At 38.1% G+C, this 24,852-nt stretch overlaps 1 protein-coding gene and 1 long non-coding RNA gene across 2 annotated transcripts in view; one reads left to right on the forward strand and one right to left on the reverse strand.

Annotated features, from left to right (window-relative positions):
• PEX7 (peroxisomal biogenesis factor 7) overlaps positions 1-625 on the reverse strand; it is an 82,373-nt gene extending 81,748 nt beyond the window's left edge. The window contains exon 1 of the mRNA XM_036097491.2: positions 400-625. Coding sequence (XP_035953384.1) covers positions 400-529 — 130 coding nt within the window. The 5' untranslated portion in view covers positions 530-625. The remainder of the gene's footprint in view (positions 1-399) is intronic.
• On the forward strand, positions 608-13,727 carry LOC118539130 (uncharacterized). Its single transcript, XR_004918989.2, has 3 exons — positions 608-987; positions 6,827-6,977; positions 11,165-13,727. It is a non-coding gene; the product is annotated as an uncharacterized LOC118539130 (long non-coding RNA).
• The last annotated feature ends 11,125 nt before the right edge of the window (positions 13,728-24,852 follow it).

Raw genomic sequence — 24,852 nt, forward strand, 5'->3', positions numbered from 1 at the left:
ACTGTGGGGATGGGGGACCCATTAGCAGGTACTGGGGGGTGACCCTGCAGACCGCCGCCTTCCAAGTACTGGCAGGAGGGGTCACAGCCGCTAAGCCGAGGTGGCGTGTGGCTGGAGGTGGGGGTAGGGGGTCCGGTGGCGGTGGAGTCGGTGCACTAAGGAATAAGGACACGAGCCAGTAGGCACCTCCCACGTGCTACTTCCACACTGTAACTGGAAAAAACCACTGACTCGGTCTCCAGACCCACTCCGGACAAAGGAGGAAGCGGCAACTGGCTCGTTCCTGCGCTCCCCCTGGTGTTCATTTGTGGCACTGTCTACTGTCGGAAGTGCTTTCCGACCGCACGGTGAAGCTGGGCTCGACGGGACCCCGCCCCCGCCCCGGCGGCGCGGCCTCACCCGCAATGCCGTAGTGCTGGGCTGCGGCGCAGGCCAGCCGGCCCGGCAGGTACGGGGAGAACTCGGCCGCGTAGCCGTGGCGGCCCGGCACCCGCAGCGTCCGCACCGCTCCGCCGCGCGCCCCGCTCATCCCGCCCGCCGCGTCCGGGCCTCGCCGCCCTGGCGCCGCCACAACCGCTCCGAGTCGGAAGCGGACAGTCCCGCCTCGCCAAGTTAGAGACCCCGGAAGACGAGGCGGAAGTGAGGACAGCAGGAGCCCGGAATGCTGGATTTCGATTGGTCCGCAAAGGAAAGGACTTTGACTCCGACGGAGTCCATTTTTGTTTGGGGCAAAACAAAGAGCTTTGCGCCACCTATCCTGAACTAGATATAGCGAGGCGGTGATTCTAGGGTTAGGTGATGGTTCTGATAACTTCTGTTTTTGCACATCAGCCTTCACTGCGGAGTTTTTTGGGTTTTATTAGTTCATTGAGGTTTTGGAAGACTGGCATCAGGAAGTGTTTCTGACGATTACAAAGTAAGACAAGCTACAGCAACTCTGAAACCGAACAGCGAGCAAAAAGACAATTGAGTGCTGTGTTGTCCAAGGTAACTTGAAGCAATATTAAATCAGGCAGGAGTGAAGCTTAGGAAAAAAAGATATCATAAACAATTAACTTTTAAAAAATTCTCACTACGTGTATTGTATAGTAACTAATGCTCAGATGCGGGGCTAGTTAAAATTAAAGCTCATTCATTGATTCAAACATTTACCAAGCATGTACTATGCAGAAGGTGACTATATATAATTTATTTGTCAAATATGACACTTTTGAGAGTGAAAGAGAGTGCAGTAAATAACGAAGCCAGGTAAACTGGCACAAACCTTGTCGTATGGTCAGCTTTACACCAAGTACAGTTTTAGGTACTTGGGATTCAAAAGCAATAAGATGTAGTCCATGCCCTCAAGAGATTGTCTAACTTTTCAACAATTAACTGTGATCAAAATACTGTAGGTGCTATTAGAAATATATACAGGTATTTTTAAAAGAAGTTGTCAGTGCTGGAGGAAAACTTCAGAAAGAAGGTAATGTTTGAGATGAGTAAATGATGAGGTTTTCTTTAAATAGACAAGGAGATGGAGGACATTGTAGGATCAGGAGTAACATGAGCAACCCAAGAGATGTAAAAAAAGAAAAAGAAAAAACGCATGATCCATAGGAGATTGTACCAGCCAGGACTCAGCCTGGCCAGATAGAAGGGGTATGGTGAAGGCTATTGGGTGAAGAGACTAGAGTGTTGTACTGGGGCTGGATCATGAAGAGTCTTGTGTGCTATACCAATGGAATTGGATTTCTACTGTAATTTAAACAAGGGGAACCATCAGAGTTTTCCAATGTGATAAATTAAATGTTCATTCTAAAAGATCTTCTGTATCAAAAAGTTTCCTGGATAAATTTCCAGAGTATTACTCTAAGTAACAAATGTCAACCCCAAACGCTTCCATACTGTATTATTTCATTTATATAACATTCTTGAAATGTTATATACATTATAGAAATGGAGAACAGATTAGTGGTTGCCAGGGGTTACAGATGAGTGTAAATGGTTGGCCATAAAAGAGTAACATGAGGACTTCTTTGGGTGGTGAAAAAGTTCTGTATATTGACTATCAATGTTCATACCCTGGTTGTAATATTATACTGTGGTTTTTCAATATATTACCATTGGAGGAAACTGAGTGAAGGATGCACGGGAGCTCACTATCCTATTCCTTATAACTGCAACTGAATCTAAAATAATCTCAAAATAAAAGGTTTAATAAAAAATAATAAAAGATCTGGCAACACTAATTGGGAGGACAGAGATCAGAGATAGGGAGGCCGGTTAAAAGACTTTAACATTTGTTCAAGCAAAAGATTATGGTAATGGGAGTGAAAAATAGAGTCAGATGAAACTTTTAAGGCAATAACTTATAATAAATGATACACAAGGAACAGGGAGGTGTCAAAATGATTCCCAAATTTCTGACTTAGGTGCCTGGGTCGATACAAGGACTCATCACTGAAATAAGGACCATGGGAGGAGAAACCGGTATGGAAAGAAAATGAGCTCCAGTTTTAATACATTGAATGTGAATTTCTTATGAACTATTGGACATTCCAGTCAGAGATTAAGGCAAGAGTTCTGTTTGCATGTAGAAAATACATAAGTCATGGAAAGAATTGTCCTCACTCAGGAAAAGAGTTCTGTGAAAAGAGAAAAGGGCCAAAGACAGAACCTTGGGGAAAACATGCATATGTAAGAGTTGGCAGAGGAAGAGGAGTTAGGGGAGGACAGGGGGAGACACACAGATGGATCCTATTAGTTAATTAATCAGTTTGTTCAGGAATACAACTCGGATTAGGAGGGTTTGCACACTACACATACCCTCTAGTGTATACGTTTCATTGTTTTCATGTCCTTTGCCCTTGTGTGAACCTAAGATCCCAAGATGGTTGATGTCACTTCACTCTCACCTCCCATATGCTGTGTTTTTGAAAGTGACACAAGATGGCTTGTAAGCTCCTGGATCAGTGTCAACATGGAGGCTGCAGTCACTTACTTTATCAGACACAGACAACTTAAATTCCAATTTAAACTACATCATCTTGACCAAATAAACGCAGTGTGGGAGCCCTCACATTCTTTAGACTCACGGTCACAGAGAAAGACCAGAGACCCAGACAGCTAGTCAGCCATGAGTGTCTGCACCTGCAAACAGAAAGGAAATTAATGAGCCAGTCCCCAGACTTTCCTTCTAGGAGCAGCCACTTCACATGAAAAGGTTTGGGGAAGAAGCACCAAGTGTGACCATCTTATTTAGTGTTTTAAGCACAGTGAAATCTTCAACATTAGTTGGAATTAAATAAATACCTATAAGCTTAAGACAAGTTTTAATTTCATTTAAAGATGTTAACATCATGACAGGGCCTGGAAAACCTTCCTCTGCCAGAAAGTAAGGAAGTGCACGAAAAGATTATAAAGACCGTAGAAAGATTACAGGAAACCGCCGGAGGGGGCTTTTCCTGGGCATATATGGGCCAGTTAAAATATTGCTTGTTACAGATTATAACCTACTGAATAAAATAAGAATCTAAGAAACCATACAGATAAGAATAATGGGAGAGGAGGCAGTTTTTCTTTAAAATAGAGTTCCTATTAATAAAGGTAGAAGAAATGACAAAAATCACAAGGTAATCATTTGTCAGTCACCATAGTAATAATTGTTCTGGGCAAGAATTATCAATGGATGTTAAAACTAGTGAGAGGAAGTATAAAGAGAAACAGGATATTTACATAATCTCAAAGTATCTCCCCACTAGATTCTTATTAGTTAAAAAAGGAAATTTGGTAACTTTACAATGAAGACACCTAGCAAACACCACTCTTGGCCAAGTGATCCAACATCACCAGTAATGACAAATCAACATCATGTGCCTCCTGACCTGATGCACACAGGTCACTTCTGACACAACGTCACTTCTGTGACATTTCTGCCCAAACTGCTAACCTGAGGAATGCAGATAATGAGGAAACATCAGACAAACCCAATCTCACTGACATCCTACAAAATAACTAGCCTGTACTCTTCAAAAACATCAAAGTAATGAAAGACAAAGAAAGACTGAATAATTGTTGCCTAATAAAGTGCACTAAAGAGACATTGCAACTAAAGCAACATACGATCCTGAATTAAATCCTGGACTAGAAAGATGTTTTTCTTTTTCTGTAAAGGACAATAGCGGACAGTTGGCAGAAATTGAAAAGAGTCTTTGGATTAGTTAATAGTTTTATACCGATAATAATTTCTTGATTCTGGTCACTGTACTGTGTTCATGTAAGACTGTGTTCTTGTTTTCAGGAAGTATATACTATGTCTCAAGCACTTAAAAATTAGAAAATTGGGTTCTTAAACAGATGGCTACATAGATAAAGCAAAGGTGACAAAATGTTCATATTTGGGAATCTGCATGAAGCTTATACAGGATTACTTTGAATTATTTTTCCAACCTTTCTGTAAATTTGTAATACTTTAAAATAAAAAGTTTGTTGTTGTTTTTTTTAAAGTCTGAACTTCTGGTTTCTGATTTTGTATTAAAGGAGATTAGAAGTCACTACTCTGTCCTCACAACAAGTAAAAAGCTGAAAATTAACAACTCTTGTCGGATCTTTGAGGGGAGGACACATAGCAAACCTCTGCCCTCCAGATTGGAGAGCCAGACAGGTGAATGCAGCGAGTCATGGCTTACCAGAGCCAAGACTCAGTAGTGGAGACTGCCATGGAACCAGCACCTATATAGGAAAACACGATCTAGAATTCATAAATTACTGGAGGCTCAGTGCAAAGAAGTCTGAGAGTTAAAATCTCTAAGGAGACCCCATCATAGGGGGGATCCAAAATATTGTGAGAGTTACTTCCATGAGGCCAACCAGGTTCCCACAGTAAATATCAGAGAAAAATCACCTCCTGCTTCTGGAGGGGGGTGGGGTGGTTGAGGTGGGGAGAATGATTTTGGAATATGCTAGAGCACTCTGTTCTTAACAAGGTCTGCCCTCAGAGAAACTAGCTAACCAGAGCCTAACTGACCTGAAGGCAGAGAAATAGCCAACTCTAGCCCATTCTAGACATCCTGTCCTACCTTAACAGAGAAGGAAAAAAAAAAAAAACACCTGAGGAACACTTGGGAAGTTCACACTCCAGATGCACAAGCAAGGCTCACTAAAAGACCAAGACCTAATCACAGGAACAGAGAATGCTTCCCCAGAACCCACACCTTACCACACATTACTAAAGGCTTATTTATAACAGACCTGAAGTGTACAGTTCAATCAGTTTTGACAAGTGCATGTACCCATGGGACTGACACCCTTATCAAGACACAACATTTTCATCATCCCAGAAAAGTTCGCTTGTGCTCCTTCCTAATCAAACCTGCCCCTACCCCTGCCCATCACCACTGCCCGCTCCCCGCCATCAACCACTGATCTGATTTTCTGCTTGCTAAGGACTGCATAAAATTCCAGGACTAGAAATTTATTCCCTGTTTTTTAATTGACTACTTTAAGATTCCTCTTTTAAATGCAAATAGGCCACACAACAAAGAACACTGAGAATGCTGGGTTTTGATCTCAATTTGCCCTTTACTTCTCAGTTCTCTACTTTCCTTAGAGTTTTGTACAGTGGAAGAGTTTCAGCTACATCAATCATTTCTAGCTAGGAGGCCTTGAAGACTCTAATAGGGTGAGATAAAGTATTCTAAATATTTCAAAAGCCAATGTGGAACTGCACATTGATTAATCTGCTACAGAGGCCAGCCTAAAGCTCGAACTCCTTTGGTTTGTTTTTAGGTTGAAATTATATGGACGCAAGGTGCTTACACTTGTTCTCTGGTGTTGATGTTAATTTCTGATTGCTTATAAAAGCATAGCATTTCTGGGGCTCATGAAGGTAAACATTTGAAAAAGTTCATAGGTTGGGCACCTGGGTGGCTCAGTTGGTTAAGCGACTGCCTTCGGCTCAGGTCATGATCCTGGAGTCCCTGGATCAAGTCCCACATCGGGCTCCCTGCTCGGCGGGGAGTCTGCTTCTCCCTCTGACCCTCCCCCCTCTCATGTGCTTGCTCTCTCTCAAATAAATAAATAAAAAATCTTTAAAAAAAAAAAAAGAAAAAGAAAAAGTTCATAGGTTTTATATGGTTGATCTTTAAGGGTCTGCAACAGGAGTTTACCAAGCCCAAGTGGACTAAGACAGAGAGAGTTGCTGTCTGTCATACACACCTTATTGAGATAATTGAAAACAAATGAATGGTCGATTAGATAAAAATATCGCATCAATTTAAGTGTCTCAAATTTGATTACTATCCCGTGGTTATGTAAGAAAATGCCTCTATTTTTAGGAAATACTTAGGAAGTAAGAAGAGATAAAGGGAATTATAAAAGGATAATACTTCAAATGGTTCAGAAAAAACAAGGAACATGGACATGCACAAATAGAATTATAAACAAATACGGTAAAAATGTTAAGAATTTGGGAATCTGGGTAAAAGATATATGGGAATTTTATGTATTACTCTTGTCATATTTCTATAAGTTTAAAATTATTATAATTGAAAGGTCATCTTAAGTATGTGACTAAAGATTTTACTAATTCAAATTGTTCTTGTCCAGTTAGTTTGAATTAGTAGAAATGGGTCTGTTATGTAGTAACTGGGAGCCTGTGAAAACTTCCTATACTGGTGCCCGCCAAGTCCCTGTCAGTGAATCATATGTCAGAAACATCTGTTTTGTGATTCTACTGGCACTTCTGACTTGTATAAATTTGAGGGAGTATGTTTGGGAAGAAAAGCAGAAGTTTCCAGCTACTTAAGTCTACAGTGAAACAGAACTCATACACTTTGTATTTCAGAGCTAATCGAGTGGAAACATCAATGAGGAAATCCAGGTCAACTATAATTCTCGTCATGACTAAGCAGCATAAAGACTCTGACTACGGTGACCTAGAACTGACCTCAGGGAGAAATCAGTCAAAACAGGATTCTTCATTTCCAGGATTCTTGGTGAGGTTTACTCGGCAATTCATAAATCTTACCGTTTATGATAAGCATAAACCTCAGTTACTACATACATTTCACTTTTGAACAAACATATAATACAGTATCAACCTATTTCTCTGGACTGTATATGTTGTTTATATATTCTTAAGAAAGAAAAGTTTAGACAGAGAAACACTTTGCCAAGTATACAGGGAACGTGTATGATCATCTTAAATCTGAGCTTCAGACATTAATAATCTAGCATGCTCATTATGTGCCTCGGATTTCTTAGCTCTGGAAGATAGCATATTCTTCAAAAGCTATCATTCCAGGGGCCCTGGGTGGCTCAATCAGGTAAGCATCCGACTCTTGATTTCAGCTCAGGTATGATCCCAGGGTGGTGAGATCAATCAATCAATCTTTCTTTTCTTTCTTTTCTTTCTTTCTTTCTTTCTTTCTTTCTTTCTTTCTTTCTTTCTTTCTTTCTTTCTTTCTTTCTTTCTTTCTTTTTCTTTCTTTCTTTCTTTCTTTCTTTCTTTTCTTTCTTTCTTTCTTTCCTTCTTTCTTATATAATTCACAGTAAAAAGGAAGTCACCACACTGTGAGTCAATTCATTGTAAATAATGATGAACAGAAATTTCAGTTCTGATGATGTTGACTGCATGATTTTCAGCAAATAATTTCTCTCTGAGTCTCAGTTTCCTCATAAATAGAGCTTCCTAAGAAGGGCCAGTAGAACAGTGAGGGTTCTAGAAGCCACATGACTGAGAGAATTGTTTAGGAGAACTGGGGTAACCACTACACACCTATGAAAATGGCCCTAATTTGGAACACCAACACCCCAAATGCTGGTGAGAATATATGGAACAACAGGGACTCTCACTCATTGCTGGTGGGAATGCAAATGGCACAGCCACTTTGGAAGACAGTTTGGTGATTTCTTACAAAACCAAACATACCCTCACCATAGGATGCAGCAATTCTGCTTCTTGGTATTTACCCACAGGAGTTGAAAACTTATGTTCACACAAAAACCTGCACATGGATGTTTATAGCAGCTTTATTCATAACTGCTGGAATGTGGAAGCAAGTTGTCCTTCAGCAGGTGAATGGATAAATAAAGTGTGGTATATCCAAACAGTGGAATATAATTCAGTGCTAAAAAGAAATGAGTTATCAAACCTTGCAAAGATGTGGAGGGAGCTTAAATGCATATTACCAAGTGACAGAGGCCAATCTGAAAAGGCTACATACTGTATGATTTCAACTATATGACATTCTGGAAAAGGCAAAATTATGGAGAAAGTAAAAAGACCAATGGTTGCCTGGGGTTGCATGGTGGAAGAGGGGTGGTGGGAGTTGGGAGAGGTGAATAGGCAGAGCACAGAGGATTTTTAGGGAAGTGAAAATATTCTGCATGATACCATAATGATCGACATGTCATTTATACATTTGTCTAAACCCATAGAATGTACAACACCAAGAGTGAATCCTAATGTAAGCTATGAACTTTGGGTGATAATGATGTGTCAGTGTAGGTTTATCAATTGTAACAAATGTACCACTCTGGTGAGGGATGCTGAAAATGGGGAAGGCTATGTGTGTGTGAGGACAGGGGATATATGGGAAATCTCTGTACCTTCCCTCAATTTCTCTGCAAACCTAAAACTGCTCTTAAAAAATATAGTCTTAATTTTTAAAAAGTCTGGTGCATTAAAAACAAACCTTAAGAGCAATTAATGTTCTTAAGTAAATTAAAAAGTGTTAGAATTTGGTTTTATTCTCCACTACCCTTCAAAGAGAAAACTTTCAAGAAGCTAAAAAGGAAAATGAAATCTCCCCCCCACCCCCCCATCTCCCTAACATGGATTGCCTACGGATTTCTTCTGAAAGATTCTTTTGTTCCCTACACCCACTGACTTTTCTGGGTGTTCTTTAATGCTGCCCCCTACGCAGGAAAAATCTTTACCTTCTTATCCCACAAGCCAACTCTCTGTCCTCTTTCAAATTTCCCCATGAAGTTGACTTCTTCCAGAAATTCTAACTCATGTCTAAAACTTAACTTGACTTCTTCCAGAAATTCTAAACTCATGTCTGAAACCTAACTTCCAAATTTGAAAAGAACTTGCATGTAATATAGTTTGTAAGAATTGTAATTGCTTTTCTTATTTTCTCCCCTTTTGAGGGTGATACACAGCATAACCTTTTTGTGACAAATTCAGTGAATAAGATATTTATAAGATAATTATTATTAAGGCATTTTTTTTAATGGAGAAAGCAATGGACTGAATGTCAGGACTCTCTGCTTTGTGTTTTGAGGCACATTGCTTTACCTTTTGGTACTCTACTTTCTCAACTGTAAAATAAGTATGATGGATTCTGATCCTTTTTATCTCTTAATATTAGGACTCCAAAACTTGCTATAAAGAAAAGTGATTATGGTTGAAGGTTATTTTTATTCAAACTAAGACCACCAGGGGGTGGCCAGGCTTTATCCCAAAACCTAGATTCTATATTTCACTGACAAAAGTAACAGTTGCTTTTAGTATTGAGTTAGGTAGCATCACAATCCAAAGCTGAATTCAGAAAGTAAAGGTTGCTGAAAATCACACTCCTCAAGAAGAAGAAAGTTAGTGGTGCCACAAAATTAAAAGAGAAGTAAAAGGACCTCAAATTGGTTTTCTTTAAAATCTTACCACTTGTTTATAAGATCTTCATCCAAAGACTAAGAATATGCAGTTTTCTTGCATGTATGCTTTATAATTGAAAAAAATTAACACACGCACATGGTTAAAAATTATTCAGAGATGTACGATGAGAAGTAAGTCACCTTTTTACTCCAGACCCTTTAATTTTTCAGTTCCCTTCTTCAGAGAGAATATATTGTTCACTGAAAAAAAGCAAGTGCAGAACGATGCTTAGAATTAGCCACCATTTATGTTTTCAAAATATGTGTATGTGTGTATATGTGCTGCTAAATTCATAGAATATCTCTAGAAAGAAATACAAGGAGACTGGTAATACTGGTTGCCACTGGGAAGAAAAATGGAGACACCAAGAATCAAGACTTACTAGTCACTATATTTATTTTTTTTTTACCTTTTAATTTTATACCATATACAACTATCAGTTAAAAATCCCTACAATGTATTTGGAGATCATTCCATATCCACACATAGTTCTGTCTCAAGCTTTTTAACAATACAGAGGATTCTTAATCTACTTGAAATTACATATATTCAGCTTTACCCAAAATAATTTACTTTCATTTCCTTCTCTGTAAGTGGATATAATAATAGTCTTTAGGGCTGTTGTGAGGATTTACTGAGCAAATTATGCAGAGGGCCTAGTATTATGCCAGGCACAGAGTAAGCACTCAGTGAAGTTTAGATTTCTTTCTCTGTTGGCTTATTGAAAAAAAATTGATTAAGTGCCTAAAATAGAAAGACAATGGTGTGTTTTTATTGTCATTATTAATTAAAATTGTCTCTGTTGATTGTAGTAGACTTCTGCTCTGAAGAAATAAATACTGAAGAGTGAGTGTTAAACTAAATGTGTACCCATTGAAAGGAAGCTTGTCTTTTCGTTCTCGGGCAGTTAAATGAGGGAAATGAAAGAGCATGGAGCAATTATCCAGTCTTATTGTCAGCTAAGCTATACAATTTGAGTAAGTCAGGTCCCAAATGAGGAAGCTATTTGAGACTTTAAACTGACATATAGCATATGAGGCTTATCAACTATGTCACCACAATGATCAAGACATGATTGTAGGGGCGCCTGGGTGGCTCAGTCGTTAAGCGTCTGCCTTCAGCTCAGGTCATGATCCCAGGGTCCTGGGATCGAGCCCCACATCGGGCTCCATGCTCCGCAGGAAGCCTGCTTCTCCCTCTCTCACTCCCACTGCTTGTGTTCCCTCTCTCACTGTGTCTGTCTCTGTCAAATAAATAAATAAAATCTTAAAAAAAAAAAAAAGACATGATTGTAGAACACTGCACTTCATGTGACTATTTGTGATAGGTAGTCTGAATCGTGTTCTTCCCTCCCCGAATTTATACGTTGAAACCCCAACCTATATTTGGAGATAGAGCCTTTAGCGAGGTAATTAAGGTTGAATGAAGTCATAAAGGTGGGGTCCTAATCCAATTAGATTGGAGTCCTTATAAGAAGAGGAGGAGACACCTGAGCTCTCTCTCTTTCTCATGCATACACAGAGGAAAAGCCATGTGAGGATGCAGCACGAAGGTGACTGTCTACAAGCCAAAAAGAGACCTCTCCCAGAAACTGAATTTACTGGCACTTTCATCATGGACTTCTAGCCACCAGAACTATGAGAAAACAAATGTCTGCTGTTGCAGCCACCCAATCATAGGTATTTCGTTATGGCAGCCGGAGTTGACTAACACACTACTGAAGGAATTTCCTCTTTGTCAGGACAACTGGGAAATGTGCTGTTGCTCTGTTGATATATATGCCTGTCTTCAGTCAAAATTGTTTCTAAGACAAAAAAAAAAAAATAGACACAGACAGTACAAATTCGGAAACCTTTCAAGAAGTTAGTGATTACTCTAGCAGTAAAATACACTGCTGCGACAGTAAATTTAATCACCTTCATTTTACAAATTAGAAAACTGAGGCCAAAAGAAAGGAAGTCAGCTTCTTCACAACTGAACCAGAGCTGAGTTTAATCGGGTGCCCAGAGCTCTCTTCCCATTACACCTGCTGCTTTAGAGCCACAGGTCGTGTCCATTCCCGGGGCTTGAGGGCGTGGCAAAGAAGAGAGGAGGGGACAGTTGACTGCAGTCTCACGCCCTGCCATACCACGAAGAGGTCAAGGATTTAGGGACACACACTATCTTCCCTGAACCCAAAACAGGACCCCTGAGAGAAGGGCTTTTTTTTCCTCTCTTATTTAGGAGATCAGTGGAAATCTTCTTGATTTCAATTATAAATACACTAAGGAATTTGCAGATTATTTTGAGAACCAGGAATGGTGCATTTTACTCAATAATTTTACTCATAACTTGCACTCTGTAAATAATAACTATCTAGCTGAAATAATCAGCACTCTAACATTTACAGATGGATAGAAGTTTAATATTTAAAATTAGGGTTGTCCCACATCGGGCTCCCTGCTTGGCGGGAAGCCTGCTTCTCCCTCTCCCACTCCCCCTGCTTGTGTTCCTGCTCTCGCTATCTCTCTCTCTGTCAAATAAATAAATAAAATCTTTAAAAAAAAAAAATAAAATAAAATAAAATTAGGGTTATAGATAAGATTTTTTAAAAAGCATTTGCAACAACCCCCTAAGTACTACATATATATGATAATTCCCCATGTGATACAAATTTCTCCTTATAAATCAATCAATCAATCTATCATCTACTTATAGATAGATACACACACATGCAGACACACATCATACTGGAGATTAAGATATCTGTGACAAAGACGGTTGCCTATCCAATATCCATTTTCCCCTTCTTCCCTGTTAATAAGACCCCTACATTGATGGTTGCATGTATGTGCCCAGCTTTAAAGCTATAGTTTCCCTCCTCCCTGACAGATAACCTTTCTCCAAGTGGACATAATTGGATGAGGATTCTAGGAAAGCTATTTTAAAACAGCTGACTAGCAATCAGGCATTCCTCTCCTTCCTGCTGCCTGGAATATGGGCGTGATGGCTGGATTACAACAGCCATTTTCTAATCATGAGGTGACCATGAGGATGGAAGCTATGAGATAGGGATAAGAAAGGAGAAATAATGAAGGAGTTTTGATCCTGGGTGATAGTGGAGCCACCAAAGAAGTCCTGGGCCAGCTGAATCTGGACTTATTTTACAGGAGAGTAAAATGTATATCTTTTCTGAGACTCAATAATTTTGGATTTTTATTATATCTTCTAACTGGAGTATATGTTCCATGAGGGCAGGAATCTTGGCCTGTTTTATTCACTGGTATATCCCAGGGACCTGAAATAGGCATTCAAGAAATATTATTATTGAATGAATGCCATGTAATACAAACCTAAGTCTCACTGTATTTTTGTAATACTGCAAAGGGTAAGCTGAGAAAATTCTGGAGTTTTTGCAATGCTAAACAGAGATTAGCAAACAGAAAGCAGCTGGAACCTTGGCAAAGAGTGGCACAGGAAGATTTTTCCAACCTAAGCTAAAAATAGTGTGGTCTCTCTGGGAAGGACAGAGGCTGGTTCCAGCTGGGGTAAACTGTTTATGGTGATGCTGACCATGGAAAAAATTCTGAGGGGCTCTGAGATATTAGCCACTCCTTACCTTGCAATATAAGACTATAAAATTGTAAAATATTTCACCCCACCAGCAAGCTTTTCTACAATATAATTGATTAAATATATAAATAAATAAACCACATTACAATACTGGATTTGGAACATCTTGAAGTAAAATCCAGATCTAATTTGCTTTGTCTCCCAGCACCTTAAAGAATGCTGAATACATAATAAACCTTCCATAAATGTTGACGACTTGAGTTCAATTGGAGAAGTGGAATAGGAAACATGAAGTATTTATCTTCTCCTACTTCTCCCCTTCTCTTTTGCCATACCCCTCCCCATACTGCACTTCTCAAGTGGAGTCCAAGTTTACTAGAAATGTTGATGGAAGTTGATTTAAGGACTGCCTGAAATTCCAGTACTAGAAATTTATTCCCTGTGAATTTTTTACATGATTTCTTGAGGATTTTTCTCTTAAATGCAAGTAGGCTATATGACAAAGAATACTGAATTTTAATCTCAATTTGCCCTTCTTTTTTTTTTTTTTTTTTTTTTTTAAAGATTTTATTTATTTATTTGACAGAGAGACAGCTAGAGAGGGAACACAAGCAGGGGGAGTGGGAGAGGGAGAAGGAGGCTTCCCGCCAAGCAGGGAGCCCGATGCGGGGCTCGATCCCAGAACCCTGGGATCATGACCTGAGCCGAAGGCAGACGCTTAACGACTGAGCCACCCAGGCGCCCCTTTCAATTTGCCCTTCTTAGTTCTATACTTACCCCCAGAGTTTTGTTTCCTCCTATGTAAAATGGAAGTTTCCATTACATCAATCACTTCTAGTTAGGAGGGCTTGAAGACTATAACAAGGTTAGATAAAGTTTTCCAAATATTTCCAAAGCCAAACAAGAATTGTACATTTATAATTCTGCAACAGAGGCCAGCCTAAAATTCTAGTTTTCTTTGTTTTTAGGCTGAAATTATAGGGATGCAATGTTGTTACCAATTATATGGTTACAAACTGGTTCTCTGGTGTTGATATTAATTTCTGATTGACCACTTATGAAATCATGACATTTCTGAGTTCATGGAAGAAAAGTCTTTGAAAAAGTTTATAGGTTTTAAAAGTGTTGATCTTTAAGGTTCTGCACTGCCAAGAGGACTAAGGCATAGAGTTCCTGTCTGTCATTCACACCTTATCATGCATGAGTCTTTTCTTCAGCTTTATTGGGGTATAACTGATAAACAGAAGTTGCATACATTTATACATGCTTTGATATATGTATATATTGTGAAATGAGAAATACAATCAAACTTAACATACCCATCACCTTATATAGTTATCTTTGGAGTGTGTGTGTGTGGTGAAAACACTTAAAATCTACCCTTTTAATCAATTTCAAGTATACAATACAGTATTGTTAACTACCAGTCATCATGCTGTACATTAGATCCCCAGAACTTATTCATCTTGCATAATTGAAACCTAGTATCTTTTGACCAATATTTCCTCATTTTCCCCACCTCAGCCCCTGGCAACCACCATTCTACTCTGCTTCTATGAGTTCAACCAATTTAGATTCTACATATAAGCAAGATCATGTGGTATTTGTCTTTCTGTGTCTGGTTTATTTCACTTAGCTTAGTGTCACAAGTCACAGGATTTCCTTCCTTTTGTAGGGCTGAATAATATTTCCTTATTGTGACTTTGAGTAGAAGTCTTAAAGAAGAGGAAAGATACCAGGGCATTCAAAGCCCTGCAAAGAGACCATTTCCAGAGCTTAGGGCACTTATAGCATTAGCAGCACTTATAAAGGACTCCCTTTCTTGTTATAATAGCTTATCTACTACCTGTCCTCATCATCATTTGGGGGTACTTGTTTTTTCTCAACTGAGAAATGGTTTTCATCTAAACATTGATTAAACCTCAGAGTTGTATAACATCTAAACTTGGCCAATGCTGTGGAAGAACATTTAACAAAAATAATGTAGGCAGGCGTGGCTAAAGAGCTACAATTATATATTTAAAAATATAATTTTTGCTTTTATAACTGCTATGGTGACCTCATAAAGACTCACATTGCAATTATTTACCAACTCACGTCATTTTGAAACTAGTTTATCTTTCCCATGGAGATAGACAAGAAGTAAAATAATTGAAATACATGGTCTTTCCATCCAGGTGAATCATTATCCTAGGTAAATGGATAGATTGCTATGTTAAAGGCTACATATGGTAGTTATGGGAAAGAATTCCAGAGAAAGATGAGTGATTTTTTTTTTTTTTTAGTTTTTCACAGCATTGTGCTGGGCACATAATAAGCTTTTAATCAATGTTTGCTAGAGGGTAATATAATCATCACTCAAGTACTTCCAGCATTATCTTCAAATATGTGATGGATATTTAGACTGATGTACTTTAAGGGTCCTTCAAGCTCAGAGTCAATAATTGTGGGCCAATTGTTTACCTCACTCATTTTATATCATTCATCACTTATTTTAGTTAGACTTTGCTGTTAAAAGTTTTGGAATCTTGTAGGAATGTAAAATTGGGCAGCTGACATGGAAACAGGACAGCAGTTCCTTAAAAAATTAAACACAGAATTACCATATGATCCAGAAATTCCAACTCTGGGTATATACCCAAAAGAATTGAAAACAGGGACTCAAACAGATATTTGTACACTCATGTATATAGCAGCTTTATTCACAGTAGCCGAAAGGTGGAAACAATCCTGTGTTTATCAACAGATGAATGGATCAACAAAATGTGGTATATACATACAATGGAATGCTATTCAGCCTTAAATAGGAAGGAAATTCTGACACATGCTACAACCTGAAGGATAAACTTTTGACGACATTATGCTAAATGAAATAAGCCAGCCAAAAAAAAGACAAGTCATATATGATTCTACTTATATGAGTTACCTAGAGTAGTCAAATGTATAGAAACCTGAAGTAGAAACGGTGGTCATCAGCAGGCTGTGGAGAGGAGACAATGGGGAGTTAGTGTTTAGTGACTGTAGGGTTTCAGTTTGGGAAGATAAAAAGTTCCCTAGAGATGAATGGTGGTGTGGTAATGGTTGCACAACAGTGTGAATGTACTTAATGGCACTGAACTGTACACTTAAAAATGATTAAAATGGTAAATTTTGTGATATATATTTTTGGCACAATAAAAATGTTTTTGAATCTTAACTAAAGTGTTTGTGTTTGGTCTAGGATATGTATTTACTATGGGATTACTATATTACTATGCTTCTATGTAGAAGGAGAAACAAGAATCCGTGAGTGATTGAACACAGTATAAAATGCATTTAATAATTTTCCTTGTTTTCTGGAAGGACAGAGCCATCAACTGCACAGGATTTTGGAATCAGAATCTTAGGATTAGACCTAAGCCTCATGCTTTTTACTTTTGTGATGAGGAGAGTCTGACATCTATTTGTAGACTTTTAGCTCTTGGGCAAATTAATATTTATGTGATGCTGTAAATGTACTCACAGCTCCTTGATTATGTATTGGATAAATTGGACAAATGGGTAGATGTATCCCTTAAATGGATGTTGGCTCCAATGGATAAATGGCTGGATAAATAAATGGGTGCCTTGTCTGTAAGCTCACCTCAACAAAATGACATAGGGTATGATAACAACATGGGCTATGGTCCCCTCAAACCTCCATGATGATAAAATCTCCCTCAAGGGTTTGTAGTGACGATTAAATGAGATAGCACATGTAACTGTAAGCTCTCAGTTGCTGGAGGTTCTTATTTTTGTTGCACTTCCTAGCTCTGTTCAAGTACTAAACTTACTTCTTCAAAGCAGAAAATTAACCCCTCTCGTTCCTATTTCACTCTTAATTCTCTCCCTTAACGTCTTTCACTATCACTAAGGAATGAAGGCTTCCCAATGCTGTCAGGACTTTGCTAATTTTTTGTTCATGTACTCTCCAAAAGGATTTAGAAAAATTATGAACCCCACACACATCATAAGTTGCCCTATAAATGTCTTACTCATAAGTTTAAATAGCTGCAAATGATGTAATGTCACGATTACTGAAAAATGTCATTTTTAAATTCAAAATATTTTGTCACTCTTAAATGTATCCAATGGATTCTAGAAACAATAGCCATCTGACACAATTATTGTATTAGTTATCTATCTAGTGCGGTGTAACAAATTGTCTCTATGCTTAACGCTGAAAACAACCATTTATTTTCTCACAGTTTCTCTGGGTCAGGTCACTCAAGATCTCTTACAAGACTGCAGTCAAGGGCCAGGGCTCCAGTCTCATCTGAAGACTTGACTAAGTAGAAATTGCTTCTAAGTTCACTCTCATAATTGTTGGCAAGATTCAGTTCCTTGTGGACTGTTGGAGTGAGGGTCTGGTTCTCTGCTGACCAATGGCAGCAGCCCTTCCTAGCTCCTTGCTACTGGGGTTCTCCATAAGGCAGTTCACAATATGACCCGTGCATGCACGTGTGTGTGTGTGTGTGTGAGAGAGAGAGAGAGAGAGTGAGAGAGAGAGTGGGGGGGGGTGGGGGACAAAAGAGGATGAGCAAGATGGAAATCACAGTCTTTTTGTAACGTACTCTTGGAAGCTGTATCCCCTTACGTCTTCGGTATTCTCTTTGTTAGAAGCAAATCATTAGGTCAAGCCTATCCTCAAGGGGATGGGATGACACAGGGCATGAATACCAGGAGGAAGGGATCACTGGGGTCCGTCTTGTAGAGGCTGCCTATCTTTATACTACCTTTATCACTTTTTTAAATGTCTGAACAAGGAAGGTCATCATTGTTAGAAAATCTATCATATCTTTTTGTCCTTGAACTCATAATTCCATTCTACTATTTTCCCCTGAATTTTGTTTTAATGTAATATATGTTTATGCCTGGAATTATTTTATTGATTTCCTTATCATACATCAGAAAGAAAATTATGTATATAAATTGAAATTTTAATTCAAAAAAATTTCCTATAACCATATGGCTTTAGGGATTATTTTTTTCCTAGGATCCATTATCATTTATTAGTAGTACTTGTAGTACTAGTGTTATAATTAGTATTATTGATCAAAATTATATAAACATTTAATAAATTTTAATAATTATTAAATACAAAAAGTAAAATGTTATTGGAAATACATTGCTTAATGTGACAAGTTTGTTTTTTTTTTTCAGTTAGTTCATTTATCCTTTCTTGAGTACAACTTATTCTTAGAATGAGTCAGGGTCACTAGTACATGAGGGGCTAATAATGTTCATTAATGATAATTGCTAAATGCCTTATTTTTAGAGGAATGCATACCATATTCCCATTAAACCACTCTAAATTTAATTGGTGCATGGGAGAAATAATAAATGAGCAGAGATGTAGTCGATTAAGAATAGAGAGTCCAAGTAAAAATTAATATGGATTTAGAGCATGTAACAAACTTTTGGGGAAAGTTAACAAAAATGTTTCCTCTGCAAGTCTAATATTCATGTAAATAGAAAACACCCACTTCCTAAAAAAGATAAAAAATGCTGTAAACCAGGGCGCCTGGGTGGCTCAGTCGGTTAAGTGTCTGCCTTCAGCTCAGGTCATGATCCCAGGGTCCTGGGATCGAGCCCCACATCGGGCTCCCTGCTCGGCGGGGAGTCTGCTTCTCCCTCTCCCACTCCCCTGCTTGTGTTCCCGCTCTCGCCGTGTCTCTCTCTGTCAAATAAATAAATAAAAATCTTTAAAAAAATAAAAAAATAAAAAAATGCTGTAAACCTTCCCTCCACCCCAACAGCACAACAAAGATGCATTTGTAGAGGACACAGAAGAGAAAATATGTAATAGAAGAAACCTACATTTCAGAGTTCATCTCTTTTCCCCTACAAATTTGTAATAACCAGGAGGAATAGAAATGACTAGCACAATAGAAAGTACATTATTTGTAGGCTTTTTACTGAAACTGCATGCTTTGGCTCAGTATAAGAGGTAAGAGGGACTCATCTGGCAGAACTACAGACACTAGGAAGTGATGCAATCAACATCATGTTCACACACGTGTGACAGCACTGTAATTTCTGCCTTTGGTTATAAATGGCCATGATTGGTGTGATAAAGACGTCTCATTTGGGAATAAAGGTGGATGTTTTTATTTTCCAATTATTGCCAACAACTACTTCTTATTTAATCCCCTTCATGCTGGGTTAGCAGGACTATTGGTAAAGACATAGTCTTTCTTTTTTTTTAATTTTTAATTTTAGGTAGTTAACATACAGTGCAATATTGGTTTCTGGAGTAGAATTCAGTGATTCATCACTTATATAAAACACCCAATGCTCATCATAACAAGTGTCCTCCTTAATACCCATCACCCATCTAACCCATTCCCCACACACCTCCTTCCATCAACCATCAGTTTATTCTCTATCATTAAGAGTCTCTTATGGCTTATTTCCCTCTCTCTTTTCCTTTTTTTCCCCCTTCCCATATGTTCATCTGTTTTCTTTCTTAAATGCCACACAGGAGTGAGATCATATGGTATTTGTCTTTCTCTGACTGACTTATTTCACTTAACATAGTACACTCTAGCTCCATCCATGTCATTGCAAATGGCAAGATTTCATTCTTTTTGATGGCTGAATAATATATACCTATATAATTATATATCTATATAATTTTATATATATATATCTCACATCTTCTTTATCCATTCATCAGTAGATGGATATCTGGGCTCTCTCCATAGTTTGGCTATTGTTGATAATGCTACTATAAACATCAGGGTACAAGGACATAGTCTTTTTCATGTGACTATGATGTTTGAGTACTTACAAAGCATTCTTAGTGTCACAAAGCTAAGGATGGAGGAAGAACTGATGGGAGTAATGCAATGGAATTCATGCAAAAGCACGTTAGATTAGGTAATTCCTTTCAGTCCCTAAATGATAACTTTAAAGCCCGTAATCATTGATTCTGTCTGTTCAACATTCCTTACTTCCTTCCTCATAACCAACTTCTGGTCTCTCTGCCTCTCACAAGGCAGGCGTGGGTTTAAGAGCAAGGCTGAGCCTCCCACAGTCCCCTGATATAGATGCAGTGTGGTTCCAGAACAACACAAATGGAGATAAAGCAATTATCTCCCCTCTTCTTGAGTAGAAGAATGATTTATAAATTCCGAGGCTCTTAAAAACATTCCAAATTTGGGCATTTTGTATTAAACATATTTTAAATATCTAAAAGGATAGGGGCACCTGGGTGGTTCAGTCCATTAAGAGTCTGCCTTTGGCTCAGGTCATGATCTCAGGGTCTTGGGATCCAGCCCTGCATCCCTCTTCCTGCTCAGCGGGGAGTCTGCTTCTTCCTCTCCTTCTGCCCCCTCCCTTGCTCGAGCTCTCTCTCTCCCTCTCTCTGAAATAAATAAATAAAACTATTTAAAAAAAGACTTTAAATATCTAAAAGGATAAAATATTCTACAATGAATCTAGGAGATTTAATTTTTTACCTTAATTTTTAAAGAATATAGTTTTACTGGTTTTCTTCGTAGTGATAAGTACAGTTACTAAAGAATACCAAATTGGGAACTGGGATATGGCATGTTTGATTGCATGCACAAATTTAGAATTGTGTTCCAAAATTAAGGATGTGAGGACAATCTGGCTACGACATCTGTCCCCCACTGATTGCCAGGGTTGATTCGGCTGATCTGGCTGGCTAGGTGGGTGTCCCCTTCCTCCCTCACGGCCCCACATGGGGCTCTGCACTGGGCGCAGAGCCTCCTTGAGATTCTCTCTCTCTCTCCCTCTGCCCCTCCTACTTGTGTGCTCTCTCTCTAAAATAAATAAACTACTGTGTTTTTCACATCTAGAGATGCCGTTTGGTTCTTTGTTACATCTTCTATTTCTTTTCTCATTATGGTCTTGTGTTCATTTGCATTCTTGAAAATTTGTGCATATTTATAATATCTGTTATAATGTCTTTGTATACTAATTGCATTGTCTCTGTCATTTCTGGGTCTGTTTCTACAACTGATTTTTGTCCTCGTTAAAAGTCACATTTTTCTCCCTTCTTTGATAAGTTTTGATAGGATTGGAGGTGTTTTGTGTTTTACTTTATTGAATGCTATATTTTTGTTATATGTCTTTAAAGGGTATCCAATTTCTTCTGGAAAGCAATTACTTATTTATGGGTGAATTTTCTTGTTTCTCAGCTCATTCAAGGCAGGCCTAAATGGCCTTTACGCTAGAGATAATCTAGCTCATTTGCTGTTGTAGATCTTCTGGAATCTCTTCTAAATGTTCCATTTTGATGAGTTCTCTCCGCTCTGGCTGGAGAAAACCCAAATTATTCTCAGCTCTGTGTGATGTTAGAGTTCTCTGATATTCTACTCTTTCCTCAGAGGATGTTGTTTCCTTGCCCTATGAGGTTTTATCCTATGCACGTGCAGTCTGGTATCAAAGACTTGAAGGTCTTGTATGCAGATTTCTGGAATTCTTTCTCTGCATACCTTCCTCCTCTTGGATACTCTGTCCTTCACATTCTAACAGCCTTAGCCTCCCCAAATTCCAATTTTTTATCTTCAACAAAGATATCTGGCTTCTGTTGGAGTTTTCTTTCCCTGCACCACTATCCAGAAATTCCCTCCTGACAGAGAATCACCTCATTTATTTATCTTCTTTCAAGGTTTGTAGCCATGTACTTCTTGTTGTCTGGTATCTGAAAATATAAGGAATAGCAAGTTGTATATAGCGTGTTACCATTTTATTAAGAAAGTGACACATACACTGTGTGTGTATGTGCCCACATGCATTTGTATTACAAAATTCAGTGGAAATATAACATGTTACTTAAAAAAAAAAAAAGTTACCTGGATCTCTGATCCCAGCCATAAGAGAGAAATAGAATCTAGAATTATCTTCTCAGTGTAAACCACTAGAAAACTAGAAGAAAATGGTTATGTATAGAATAGTCAACATTCCTTTTAATGGCTGCATGGTAAGTACTCTACTTAGTGAATATATCAGAGTTTATTAAACCAGTTCCTGATGGATGAACGCTTGGGTGATTTTTAATTTTTTTGTTATTGTAAATAGTACTGAAATGAACAACCTTGTAAAAATATCTTTCACAATTTTACCAATGTATATCTGAAATACGTTTTTAGAAGTGGGATTGCTGGGTCAAAGGGTAAGTGCATATATAATTTTGCTAGATATTGACAAATTTTCCTTTGTAGGTATTTTATCATTTTTTAAAAATCCCACCAGAAATTAACAAATGCCCATTTTCTTATAGAGTGTGTTGTCGAACTTCTGGATTTTTGCCAACATATTAGGTGAAAAGTGGAATGTTAGTGTAATTTTAATTTGCATTTCTCACTATGAATTCTCATTGAACATCTTTTTATATGAGTAAAAGGCACCTGTACTTCCATCTTTATGAATAGCCTGTGGCTTCCTATTACTCATTTTCTATAGGTTTTTTAAATCTCTTCTCTATTTTTAGAAATTCATTTTGAATCAGTTGTAGCTATTTTTCTCAGTTTGTTATTTGTCTGTCTAGGTTTGCTTATGATATCTTTTCCGATGTAAAGATCTTTTATTTCTATGTTATCAAGTTTATCTATTTTTTCCTTTCTTGCTTTTGGATTTTGAGTCATGGTCCTGAAAGTTTTTCTTGTTCCTAGGTTGAAAAGAATGTACCCATATATTTACTGAGTACTCATATAGCTTCATTTTTTATAATTAAATCTCATCGCCATTTGGAATTTCTCTTGGTGTATGGTGTGGGGAATGAATCCAATTTTATCTTTTCCATATGGCTTTGCAGTTATTCCAACATGACTTTTTAAAGTCTTTCTTTTGCAATCATCTAAAAGGCTGTTTTTATCTTACACTAAATTTTCATATGTAATTGAATCTATTTCAGATTTTCTATTCTGTCTCATTGATTTATTTATTCATGAACCAGCACTATTAATTTTAGAGGACTTACGTCTTTAACAATTGTAATGTTCAAAAAAAAAAAAATAGCTGTGACAAAGTCACAGGTACCATTCCTGTGGAGTGACTTTGGCTGTAGCTCCTGGCCTTTGAGGGCTCTTGGTTTCTGTATTTTAGAGCCTGGGCCCCAGGCTTGCTTTGATGCCTTGAGCCCTAATATCTTTGCAAAAAAAAAAAAAAGCCTTTTTTTTTTTTTTTTTAGTTTTGGTTTCTGTTGCTTACACAAAAACTCTTACTGTGGCCCTGTGTATATATTTTTCATGAGTTGTTTATCTAAATTAAAGGGATGCTTTTAATAGTAAGAATTTTAGTCAAAGTTGGGAGGGGGGAGAAGAAGGCAAGACTCTGACAGTCTGGAGATGGTAAGTACATGGATCAATCAGGGGCAGCATGGGGCAATTTTAAATAGGGGAGGCTTTGGTCTTCTTTTCACAAAACGTGGAGAGAACCATTTCTCTATTAAAATTGCCTTGCCTTCCTGGGACATAAAGAGAAATGGAAATGTTGGCAAGTATGCTTTTAGAAGAAGCATATCAAAGATTCCACCAAAAATCATTCCCACTAGAGGAGATATGAGATGCATCAAGATCACTGCTCCTTCCCTAGTCCAGGGTTGGAATACTGTAGAAGCTTCTCAACTTCCTTTTGTGTTTAGCTGCAGGCCCAGATGTTGACATCCGTGAGAGTTTTCTTTCTAAAATATAGATTGGATCATATTACTCCTCTGCTCAAAATCCTTGAATGTCTCTTTTTCTTAGGGGATGAAGTTAAATTTATCTTTCATCAAGATGCTTCAAAATCTGGCCCCAGCCTTGGTTTCCAAACTTGTTTTTTAACAACCACCACATCAAACATGCACTCTAGTAGTAGTAATAAGAGTAATTTTAAAGTAATAAGAGGTAGTAGTGGTGGTAATAGTGTAACTATCAACACAAACAGCATCCACCCCTGTTGACTTTAGTCTCAGATTGTTCCTCAGGACTTCCCTCTCCCTGGCTTCTGATGAAAGAGCTTGCAAACACAACTACTCTACACAACTTCCAGAATAACAAGTAAGAATGGTCTTTTGACATGATATTTTAATTCCAAATTTGGCAAATAGACTGTTTGAACTTCTCATTGCCCTTCTTTTAAACTTTATGCAGCTGTGAAATGAAAGGGTTGCACGTCTTCACACCAGAGCAAAAAAAAAAGCAAGCTGTTTGATATTTTCTGAAGTGATGATCTTATGCCCTCATTGTGGATAATAGCATAGGCTCTGGATTGGAACCCTGGTTTTGTTACTCACTCCTTGTCTGACACTGGGTAACCTTTTTCCTCTGGGCTCCTCATCTAGATGGGAGACAGGAGATAGGAACATAAAGCGTGCTGGGCACTTATTTTTTCAACTGGAAATGTCCCTAAGACACATTTGACCATGTTATTACTAGACAATGAACTTAGCGTCAGTTACAGTGGTAGTAACTTACTTGTGTAAGAAAATGAGCCATTCACCTGACAAAGTTTCCCGCAGTTTCGGTTCTACAAGTTGCATCTCCAGAATGTCTTAACCTGTTTTGGTCCTCTATATTTCTGGGAATTAGCTGTGGAATCTCAGCCTTGGATTCTAGGGATTTGATGAGATTCATGCCCACCATTTTTGGTATGACTACCTCATAATTGGTGGTGTGTTTTTCCTT

Source organism: Halichoerus grypus, chromosome 9 (assembly GCF_964656455.1).
Source record: "Halichoerus grypus chromosome 9, mHalGry1.hap1.1, whole genome shotgun sequence".
In the NCBI taxonomy this organism is placed as follows: domain Eukaryota; kingdom Metazoa; phylum Chordata; class Mammalia; order Carnivora; family Phocidae; genus Halichoerus; species Halichoerus grypus.